We start from the raw sequence: 11,577 nt of genomic DNA on the forward strand, positions 1-11,577 counted from the left end.
CGAGATGATAAAAGTAAGATTAAAATAAATTCCTGGTGCAACACAGCAATGTAATATCAAGCTCGCCTTCGCCCGCTTGAAGAAGGCACCAAATGGATCCTTCACAGATAAAACAAGAAAATCTCTCTGTTCCAACAAAGTGCCTGGGAATGGTAAAGAGGTGAGGTTAACATATATATCCAAAAGTTTATGTTTTGCAGGACAAGGTAGAGCCGAATTCTCAATTAATGCTGTCAGAATCCTTCAAAGATATTCATGAGAAAGGAAAGAAAAGACATGTCCAGATAACAAGGACAGGAAAGCAAAAATAACCGAGAACGCGGAGAATAAAGAAAAGTCCGAAAGAGGAAAGAGCAGATAGGCTTCAGAAACTGCGCAAAGATAAAAAAATGAAAGAGTATTATAAAGACACCTGGACACGAACAGGCGCGGCCATGATGGTTCTTGATATTCACCCCCTCGGCAGTTGGAGCAATAACTCCCGAGAAGGTGAAGGGGCAATTGATGACCGCTGGATTTCTTCACCCCAGAACAGGGGCTTGACCCCAGCCAAAGGCCCATGACACGGAGGCCCACGTACTTGATACCCCCCAACAAGCCTGGCTCATCCCAGCTTCCGGGCCGGGCTCGACCAAGCTTCCTCACTCAGTCCAGCCTGATCCCTGACCAGCAGACCCCTCTCAGGCCCAGCGTCCAGCCCAACTCTCGGCCCAGCCCGGAGTCCAGAACAATATTCACCAGACAGCCTGGCAGATCCGCTGGAGCGTACGCACGGGGAGAATCAGAGGCCGTTACGCATGGAGCAGGCGGCTGATACCCTAGTACCTCCGAATCCGCATGGCAGAGACGCGTGGCCCAATCCTGGAGAGACCTTTACACGTCACCAGCAAGCAAGACAATGTATAAAAGAGGAGTCCTCTCCTCAGAAAGTTTAAGCCTGATTCAGTAATACAAAACCCTTGTAAAACTCTATTCTATTGGATCTCAGATCATCAAAATTTAAAAAGAAAATTAGTATGGAAGACTTGGGTTTAATTGTCAAGGATTAAGGATGGAATTGTTTAATTAAAAAAAATCAAGAAGATATCACTAAAAAATGTGAGCCTCTCCCAACAAATTTTAACAGAAGAGATATTTTAAGTTGCAGAAGAGAATATATCGCCTACAAATGGAGGCGAGTGGTAAAAAAGGTAACGAAATTAGCCCACTTTTATTACCATCATAAACTATTTTTTAATTTTTAAATTATGTTAAACTTAATATATGGGTTTTTTCGAGATAAAAAAATATTCATGATATTTAAAAATTTGAATCCTATTATAAAAAGTTTGAATCATATTATAATATACATAAATATCATCCTTTTAATGAATATATGTAATTTAGTGAAAACAACTAAGGAAGAGAGAGGAGAAGTATGCGGCAGGAAGAACGATGCTCGGTGTGGAGTTTTGTTCCATTGTGATTGTTGACGGTGTTCTCGTCTCCGTTTGTTAGCCTCTTTGTAATTTGGTTTGCTTCCCCTGCCTTTAGGTAGGGGAAAGCTTTGTTTGTCTTTATTCTCTTTTGGTTTTCCTTCATCGAATTAGATGCTGCAGTTTTTTTGCTGTTGGTCATCTGTTTATTTTGCAGGTCTTAGAGTTTCGTTGCGAGGGTGTTGTTCTTGACTTGTGAGGAATGCTCCAATTAGCTTTCAGGATAGATCTTCCTACATGCGTATGTTACCTCGGCACCGCACCACTATTTTCGGTGATTAACGCTCCCGTCGAGAGTTCTGCTGCGTGGTCCTCCTGGATGGTCTTGGGTGCTGTGTGGTCCTTCTGAGTGGTATTTTGGTGCTGTCTAGATTTATTTATTATGAGTCTTTATTTTTTTTGTTGTGTTCTAGGTTGCCTGAGATTATTTGATTTTATTTTTTTCACTTTTGTTTTTTTACTTTGTTTATCCGTGTGTTGTGTTGTATTGTTTTGAGTCTCTATTTTATGATCAATCATCAGTTTTTTATATTTTGATGATATTTTTGGCATTTATGTCAGTACCGATGAAATTAATATGGTATGTTTTGTTAATACTTTTATCGGTTCTGTTGGTCTCATTATCGTCGATTCAAGTCGTTATCGGTTTTGTTAAAATTGATATAGTATATTTTATTAATACTTTTATCGGTTCTGTTGGTCTCATTACCGTCGATTCAAGTCGATTTTATTATCGGTTCAATATATTTTGATTTAATTTTTTTAAATTTAAATTTAATTTGTTTAGATTTTTGTGAGTTTGTTTCAGCCTTTAATATTCTTATTCATAAGTTATAAGCATTTTGTAAATGCAATATAGTGCATGTTAAAAACAAAAGAGAGGAAAAAAAAAATCAATAGTGTCAATACCATTGTTAGTAATGCTACTGGCAATGACATCACAGTCGTCGGAAGTGGTGAAGCCAATTTTGACAACACAGCTTCCTGTTTTTGAAGCAGGAAATATTTCCACAAAGCCTATTTCAATGAATACTCCTACTAAGCCCTTGTTTATAATTTCCCCAATTGTAGAGGGAAATTACCCTGTCTTCTTGTTTTTCCATGGCATCTGCACTAGCAATTCTGTCTACACTCACCTCTTCAATCGTATAGATTTTCATGGATGCATGGTTGTTGCTCCTCAGGTACGTGCGTACTCTTTGCATGTGAATTCATGATTCTCTTATTTTGTTTAGGTTACTCAAGAAAATAAAATAATATCTTATTAGTTAGGATTCATGTCATGCTCCAGAATATTAAATACCACTAAATTAAAACTCGTTGATTTTAAGAGTTCTTTTTTTTTTAATTACATGGAAGAATTAAAGATATAAACTTCTTACTTTTTATTTTTCTTTTTAATCTTTGGCTCAGTTATATACTTGCCTACTCAAAATTCCTACCACAAGTGAAAATGACGAACTCAGTTACGCGGCTGAAACAGCTAACGGGTTACTCTCAGGCCTCCACACGTTAATGGGAACCTGGACTAGCTTGCTGTTTCATACTATGGCAGAGATGGAAAGACAGCTTTTGCACTTGCTCTTGGATCCTGTTGCCAGGTGGAGGAAAGGATGCCGATGTGATCCCTATTAAGTGCAATTATTTATATATAGTGTAGAAAAAAAAAATTGCCCTAGACAAGAAATTCTGCTATTGATCCTTGCTAATAGCTCCAAACACTGTCTTACCAGCCTGTCTACAAACAGAAACATCCAGATTGTGACACGCCACTATATTGCTTATAAGTGTGCTTTGTTGTCTCTTCTTTTCGTTGCTTTCTAGGCTTGTGAATTTATGAATTTATAGTTTTAGTTACTTGTTGTGGGGGAAGATTGGTGAGTTTGCTGTAAATGATTTGTGAATTTTTGTTATGGCTGCTTGTTACCATGTACTTTTATTGTTGTGGCGACCTGTTGTTTAAAACTATTAGGAATCTGCTTCTTTTTCAACGGTCAGAAGAGAACTAAATCAATTCCATTCAATTCTTCTACAACATATGGATTTTGATTCAGGTGTGTTGATGTTGGAAATAATTTGAATGTGTTAATGTTCATCATGGTCAAAGAATGCAAGTCCTGAGTTTTCATCAATTGATGACAGATTTATTTTTTTAAAAACAATCTAACGCTTAATTGAAAGAATGAGTTGAAATTATAATTTATGACCGTATGCTCAAAATAACGATATAATTGAAAAAGTTTCAATTTTTACTAATAATGATAGCCGCTGAGCTTTCTACACTTAGGGGAGAAGCTCGACCCTAGAAAAGAACACATACTCAAAACCCATTAGCCCATTCTCAAACAGAATTCAATATCTCAAACTTTAACTCAGATACCTAAGACAAACCGAATCAATCATGAGTGTAAGTCCAACAGAAGGTAATCCAGCCCGACGATATGACGTGAGAAAGAATACTTCGCAGCTCTATTAGCATGTGCGCTAGAGAAATTAAATGGTCGTCTGGTATGGAGAGGTATTTTGACGCATCCATATATATAGGCTAAGTGATAGAGACAGATAACATTGTAATAGAGAGATAGTTAGACGTCACTAACCGTAGATAAAAAAAAATAAAAAAAAGGCGGTTAGACGTCACTAATATCAGATAAAAAACAATAAATAAAGAAAAAATATAAAAGAGAAGAGGCGTTAAAATGCCACTAGTATCGAATAAAAAGAAAAGAAATAAAAAAAAAAATATTTTTTTTCACCAACATTTTATTTTTTAAATTTCAGAATATCAAAATAGTAATTATAATTTAAAAAATTTGAATATCAAAATAATAATTATAATTTGGATGGAATAAAATGTAAGGTTAAAACATCATATTTTAAAAAGAAAAAGAAAAAACATTATATATTAATTATGCTAAAAAGTAAAATTTTCTTATTATTATAGCCAAGCGGAGAATAAAATTACGTGGCGAGCGGGGGTTGCAGCCTCATCAGAAGAATAAATAAATGAAAAAGCTTCTAAAAAGCCAAGGCAGCTACCCAAAAGCCCCCCTGCCCCGGTCTCTCGCCCGCTCCACTAAACTAAACTTCCTAAAGGTACACTCTTATTTACCGCAATATCAAGAAGTAGAAACTGTGAATCTCGCTAATCTTCTCAGCAGCAGAGAGCTACCTGAACTCGCTATCGCCGATTGCTGGACGGAACCTAACGCCATGCAGCCGGGAGAGACCATTTCGCGGTCTCCTCTTGACAAACCCATTCACCAACTCACTGAAGATGACATTTCTCAGCTCACTCGCGAAGATTGCCGGAGATACCTAAAAGAAAAAGGTCTCTAAGGATACTTTGTATAAATTTGTGCTTGTTTATGAATACCAAAGTATAGGTTGTGTCACTGCAGGCATGAGACGGCCTTCGTGGAACAAATCGCAGGCAGTCCAGCAGGTGATCTCTCTCAAAACGCTTCTCGAAGCGACACCGGATACTCGGAGAAAGCTCTACATTCCCCGTCCAGATAACCCTCATCGTGTGCGTCTCCCAATCCCAACCATTAACCACCACCCTCTCATAATTCTATAAGCTGTTAGTCACAGATATTTATTTATTATTAAAGTAAAACTCTCAGCAAAATTTTATCCCCTTTATTTTTTTTAACAATTAATAAAAAAAAATGTTTCACTTGTTCTGTATGTAACGGTACTTCTTCTTTTACTGATCGTTTATTTAATCTTCATAATTTAATATTTGTTATAGGCCCCTGCAAATTCCTCTGTTTCAGTGAAGGAAACGAGCCCCGATAAACAGATCTCCGCATCGCCTGAGGAACCTGTTCCGTTTCCACGACATGATCCCACAAAGCATGATTCTCATGTAGATCTCCCGGCCCGTCTCGTTGCCACCGATAATGACTCGGTTTCCCCGAGGTTGTTCCTTTGGTTTTGTTGTTAGTTAATGTTGATGGATTAGCAGCCTTGTTATCGCTTTATTCTATTAATATTATATATTTTATGTGGAGGCAAAAATACATGTAGTTTTGCAGTGAATTTCATGCAAGTGGAAGTATCTGGGTTTGCTCAACTTATGAGATTACAAGCCAATTTAGCTCTTTTTTATTTCTTTATTTTTTGCACTTTTGCTCTCTCTTTGTGGATAGACTTAGTTTTGACTTCGTGGGTCAACTTTGTGCCGATTACTATCTTGTCAGCGAGTTAATTATAACCCTTGTATCTGGAATTTGAGCGGCATGTGCTTGCTGGCTAGTTTACAAATGTTGTTAAAACCGGATTTGTATTTGAGCAACAACTATTGTCGGCTTGGTCAACGAAAACTGTCCTTCACTTGTCTGGTATTGCTACTGCTATAACCTTTGCGTTATTCAGTGGGGTCTTCTATTTTTCATTTCTTTCCTTCCTTTTACCTTTTTCATCGATCATCATCATCTTCTTCTTCTTTTTCCTCTTCTCCCCCCTCCCTCTCTCCCCCTCCCCCTCCCCCTCCCCCTCCCCTTCTTTTCTTTTGGCCTTGACAGGTTGCATTATACTTTTGTCGCTGTGAAGTGATATACACTTGCAAATCTTTATGTAATATTTCGTATAATTTGAATCATAACACTTGCAATTTGTTTGAAATTTGAAATCTGAAAAGGATTGCAATATATGCATCTTCCTTGTTAAGTTAATTAAAATGACTTCTGGATACATTTAGTTTGTCATGGGAACATGTGTGCACGAGTAGAAAAGTGCTTCAGACTGTGCTACTGCCTATGATAGCCAGTCTTATTTTATTGAGAATTTGATTCACGATATTAGGAAAGAAAATAAGAAGAGAAGTAGTAGAGAACTGAATACTTAAAAATGAAATTCAGGTGCCTTTAAATAAGCTTTACAACCACGATTCACAAATTAAAAAATCTCAACAAATATCCTAATAAATCTTATAACTTATTTGAATAATTAAAATTGTAAAATAATAAAAAAAATAATAACTAAATATCAAATCTAATGTTGAAATTTTGAATTAAATCCCAACACATTTCCCTACAGTGGAGTTTTAATATGATGTCTCTAAATCTGCACCCTTAGATAACTGTGGCTTATAATTTTTCAATCACTGCATATTCCAATTCCCAGCATTTGAATTGGGTTGGAGGTGTTATTTGGTCTCCTTTGGGATGTTTCTTTTTTGTTTTCTTTTCATATTTTCATTAGGGCAATCAATGATGACACTGTCCATGTAACTGAATTACCTTTGGCAGTGGACCATTTTGATCCTCAAGCAGCTGTGTAATTTAGATTTTTGAGCATCTGCGACATGACCATAAATTCTAAGGATGAAATGACAAGTATGCAGTAGCATAGACTACTAATTCAGGTTCAAAAACTGAGTTAGTGTGTTTAACTTGACAGGATTAAGACCACAGCAAATGAGCCTGTAGGACAGATGACAATTTTTTATTGTGGGAAGGTTAACATTTATGATGATGTACCAAGAGACAAGGTAGAATTTCCTTTTATTTTTCTGTAGAAATACTATTCCAGATGTTATTTTCCTTTTCATGAAGACTATGAACAGTATGCTGTTGTAGACTGGTCATCTGATGTAATTATTTTCAGGCACAAGCAATAATGCAGCTTGCTGCATATCCACTCTCATTTTCTCTGGAAACTTCGTCTGATACAGTTCCAGCATTATGGCCCATTCCAAGCCGACTGGAAAGTCCAGGTGTCAAAGCAGCGCCTATTTCGCCTATGTTGATCTTTCCTGCCCTGCAGACAGGTTGGTTCTCAAGGGTGTTAGGGTTCTTTGTTTTTAAGAATTGCATTTGCATGAACATTTATTTCTTATCCTCACATGTTGATACTAGTTATACAGCTCCAGTTTCCAAAATTATCAACATGATGAGCATAGGGAGATATATATACCTATTTGTGGCTTATTTGTCACGGCATAAATTCTTGTCTCAAGTTGCAACAATTGTTGGTACACGGAGCTTTGTATTTGTAGTAACAGGTTGTCATGGTTGTACTTTGCAGGTAAAGTGGCCGATAATTGTGAGCTGCCCAGGGAAGAGAGCAACATGTCACATGAAGACAGCCTAGGTTAACCTACACTAAGCTAATCAGCTCAAGAAAAAATTTCTACTTCTATGACCTCTGTGTATGTGTGTGTTGCAAATCAAACTTTTATTTCAAAAACCACCTAGAGCAGATAATACCCAATAAATAGACTTTATATCATATAATCGGCATTGTCATTCATCTTTTATCACTTGGTACTTTGAATGTTTTATTGCTCTAGCTTGCATTGTTCCTACTTCAGTACAAACTTTATTTATTTCCATGCTGGCTTTAATTTACAGATAGGACTCTCTTATAGTATATTGGATGGTTCATTATGACTGAGAAACGAGAATGTGATATCGCTTGAGTCAGAGTGACTTGTGATAAAATTCTTGCACCACTTGAGGATGCAATATATCACCTCTATTGAAGTTGTTTTCCTCTTTCCTTTTGCAATTAACTTGTGGTATCTGCACAAGAACCCTTTGGAATATCACTATGTTAATAATAGCAGGCCGTATGTCCTCATTTAACCTTACTGCCTGACCAAGGAAGGTGGCTTTTTTTTGGGTCAATCTTCTTGAAGGTTTGTTTTCTATTGTGCCAGCTTCTGAAGTTCAGATTGATTTCTATTCGCAAGCTTTTAATTATTTGTAATATCTTGGCATCCCATGTAATTAAGCCTGCTTAATTGATCAAATGATCTGCTTCCTAGGCCATGTCAATTTGTTTTCTGAAGTTCATTATAATTAAGCGCCAGAGATGCTGTGAAAATATACTGGAGTTACTTTTAAAATAACACAGGGGAATGAGCTGGAGAATTCTTTTTCCCTTACAAAGTTTCTTTATGATTCTCATTTTCCACGAAGAGAGAAATTAATTCCTCTTATATGCTTACTGATTGATGGGGATTTCAACTTCTTCTTCTTCTTCTTCTTCTTCTTCTTTTCATTATGTTAAATTAACTCTGTCTTAAAAATGTTTCAGAAGGCCCAGCAAGTAGAAAAGCATCAGTACAGAGATATCTTGAAAAGCGAAAAGACAGGTATCTTAAATAGTATATACTTACGACGTCAAGGTAAATCAAGCAGTCTATTTTGCCCTGTTATTCGTCCCTCATATTCCTATTAGGTGAAGGTTCAAGAACAAGAGAAAGGTGGCAATGCCTTCATCTGCTAGCTCGGACATGAACTTCAATTATCGAGAAGGAGATCAATTCTCAAATGATCAATGGAACCTTAGTGGTGCATTCTCTTCTCCTCAACCCAGACCACCTCAAATGCCAACACAATGCAGCTCGGTTGAGAATACAGCAAAACATTCCTATCTCCCTGCTGATCTCAATGGCAGAGGTAGCACACACTCTTCTGTCAAACATTTAAGTTTGTAGTGGAAATAACACTTGATGCTCCCTTCAAATGTTTATATTAGTTTATGTCATTTGAATTGATACAGATTGCAAAAGTCATTAACTTATCAACTTCATATTTCCTTTACACCAACTGTAGCATGAATGTCAATATATAGAAGGGTTAAACTATTAACAATAACTTCTGATTGTGGCATTCATGTGCAGATATACAAGAATGTTGAATATGGAGAGGATGATTCTGTTATGTAAGATACTCTATCACTATGAGCAAGGACTTGCGTGTTCCACTTGACCATTTCTACTTTCTGATGTCACGTAAGAAGGCTATAGGGAGTAGCTTCTTTGGAAGAGTTTGTGCTAGGAAGATAAAGTGTATTGTAGAGGTTTCCGTAGTCAAGCAGAAAACAAATTCTAAGTTCAGATTTATCTAAATTTATTCACCCTATCTGTATCTCTTAATAGCTAGTAACTAATGTAATGGGCAATTGCTAATCCTATTACCTTAGCTGCATTCTCGTTGCTCTATGGTCATGGACCAATGGCTGAGCACATAAAAGCAGCCTGAACAAATGATGTCTTTCATGAAGAAGCTTGAATTGATATCCGTTGGATACTCCCGAGTGAGAGATTGCAGTAGAATAGACCAATGGGAGTTGTTGAATTGAGCCATGTGAGGAGGCATAGGTGAGGCATCAAGGACCCATGTATGGACCGGAGGCTTTAGGATAAGTGAGAGGGATATGCATAATCCTTCTGACGAAGATTTGTGACCAAAGTCAAATTATTGAAAGTGGAAAAGGATATATACGCTGCTGTCTCTCTTTCTGTCTCACTAGAAAGGTGGCCGAACCCATCATTCCTTGCTCCCCGTTTAGTCATTTGGTCAAATTTTCAATTATTATGAGCGCCCCAAATCTTTCATCAGTGACATACCGCTGCTCTATTTAAGGCTAATCATATACATGCATGAACATGACGCGTATTGCCATTGGTCAATTTCCTTAGATTTGCTTTTCTCTGATCCATTGAACCCTAAGCTATAAGAAGAATAATAGATTTTTCCTTACCTCTTGATTCTGTCTTATGAGATGGATGGCTCTTGAATTTTTATACCTCTCATGGTATGTGATAATATTAATAAGCCCTACATAAAAAAAAAAAAAAAAAAAACAAAAACAAAGCTTGCTTTTTTCTTCTTTCTCTAATGTTACTGTTCATTGTAATTTGAAGAAATTATTGGATATAATTAGAACAAAATTCTTTCATTCACATAAATTTTTCTTCCATTATTGACAGAATTTACTTCTTAATATTCTCTGTTGCATCTAAATTTTAATGCATTCATATAATTTATAATATGGTTGATTTTCAAATTTTTATGTATAGATTCATATTATATATAGTGCTTTTACTTGTACTTCTATTAGTAAAATAATATTTTCAACCTTAGATTATTGTTATCCATATTTAGTATAATAATTATTTACATTAAATTAAAATATAAAGGTTTTTCTATTATAATAAAAAATGAGAGAAACTTGTTGGTACTCATTTAGTCGATAGACAATAAATAAAATTTGTTATAAATAACTTGAAAATTGAATTATAGCAAGTTACCCTTTTTCTATATTTTTATTTATTTATTTTTAATTATTGTCTATTTTTTTATATTATAATAACATATAAATTAATTATTATAAATATTCAAAATATATTTTAATATCTAATAAAATTTATATTTTTAAAATTAATATAATTAAAAATTTAATATAAAAAATTATATTTTGTAATATGTGTATAAAAGCAAAATAAATAAAAATTATGAGGAAATATATTTTAATAATACGATTTAGAATTTAGAGGATATCACCAAATTTACAGCTATCTAATTTGAGGATATTGGAAATTAACATTTCTTTTTAGAAAAGATTATTATTTTGTTCTATGATATAAATAAACTCATTAGTTAATCCATGAACACTTAATTATTAATTATGTGTATTTTGTTGTAGTTAAATATTTTATTTTATTAATTTTTAATTTTTATTATATTTCAATAAAAATATTTATTTATTTTTAATGTTTATTTAATTAGATTTTGAGTAAAAATAAAATCTATAAAATTATATTACTATAAAAAAAATGATAAATGAAGTTATTGCATTTAAGTAATATCTCCGAATATTTCTTATTAATGAATATTTTTTATTAATATTTTTATTAGGATTAGACAATAAAACTGTTGAGATTGATATATATTATTTTTTTTTTATGAAATAATTGATATCTTAAATTTATCTCTAATATGTAGGTATTTATTTTATAAATGATAGCACTGAATTGACTCATTTAGAAATTCATATGAAAATAATATGGGTTTATGGATTATTTAAATCATATGTATTTGTCAATAAATAATTTTATATAAAAATTTTTACATTTTGATTTATTTTACATGTTAGTTAATTTATGAGTAATAAACGAGAATAAATTTGACATATTAATAATTATATGAAAGTGTTTAAGTAATTGAGATAGAATTTATGATTGTAGGTTAAATTAGAAAATATTTCATTTGTCCTTTATTAGCATTATCATAAAATATTTATATAAAATAAAATGAAATTAATAAATAAAATTTAAAATTTCTTTATTCGATCAATTGTTAAC

General features: G+C 34.1%; 2 protein-coding genes across 2 annotated transcripts; both read left to right on the forward strand.

Annotated features, from left to right (window-relative positions):
• The first annotated feature begins 920 nt into the window (after window positions 1-920).
• On the forward strand, window positions 921-3,332 carry LOC110614843 (chlorophyllase-1, chloroplastic). The gene is made up of 2 exons (XM_021756522.2): window positions 921-2,659; window positions 2,889-3,332. Exons 1-2 carry the CDS (start codon window positions 2,396-2,398, stop codon window positions 3,108-3,110), a joined length of 486 nt encoding a protein of 161 aa, XP_021612214.2. The 5' UTR covers window positions 921-2,395; the 3' UTR covers window positions 3,111-3,332.
• Window positions 3,333-4,499: 1,167 nt separating this feature from the next.
• LOC110614772 (protein TIFY 4B) lies at window positions 4,500-9,352 on the forward strand. The gene is made up of 9 exons (XM_021756428.2): window positions 4,500-4,806; window positions 4,877-5,004; window positions 5,230-5,399; window positions 6,882-6,972; window positions 7,089-7,251; window positions 7,509-7,574; window positions 8,523-8,580; window positions 8,673-8,887; window positions 9,112-9,352. Exons 1-9 carry the CDS (start codon window positions 4,689-4,691, stop codon window positions 9,126-9,128), a joined length of 1,026 nt encoding a protein of 341 aa, XP_021612120.1. The 5' UTR covers window positions 4,500-4,688; the 3' UTR covers window positions 9,129-9,352.
• Window positions 9,353-11,577: the final 2,225 nt, after the last annotated feature.

Source organism: Manihot esculenta, chromosome 5, assembly GCF_001659605.2.
Source record: "Manihot esculenta cultivar AM560-2 chromosome 5, M.esculenta_v8, whole genome shotgun sequence".
Lineage (NCBI taxonomy): Eukaryota > Viridiplantae > Streptophyta > Magnoliopsida > Malpighiales > Euphorbiaceae > Manihot > Manihot esculenta.

Excerpts from the sequence above, each read along its gene's own strand:
- LOC110614843 (XM_021756522.2), top strand. The coding sequence starts at position 2,396 with ATGCTACTGGCAATGACATCACAGTCGTCGGAAGTGGTGAAGCCAATT. Across the intron at positions 2,660-2,888 it reads GCATGGTTGTTGCTCCTCAG|TTATATACTTGCCTACTCAA; the intron begins GTACGTGCGTAC and ends TCTTTGGCTCAG.
- LOC110614772 (XM_021756428.2), top strand. The coding sequence starts at position 4,689 with ATGCAGCCGGGAGAGACCATTTCGCGGTCTCCTCTTGACAAACCCATT. Across the intron at positions 4,807-4,876 it reads GAGATACCTAAAAGAAAAAG|GCATGAGACGGCCTTCGTGG; the intron begins GTCTCTAAGGAT and ends GTGTCACTGCAG. Across the intron at positions 7,252-7,508 it reads CTTTCCTGCCCTGCAGACAG|GTAAAGTGGCCGATAATTGT; the intron begins GTTGGTTCTCAA and ends TGTACTTTGCAG.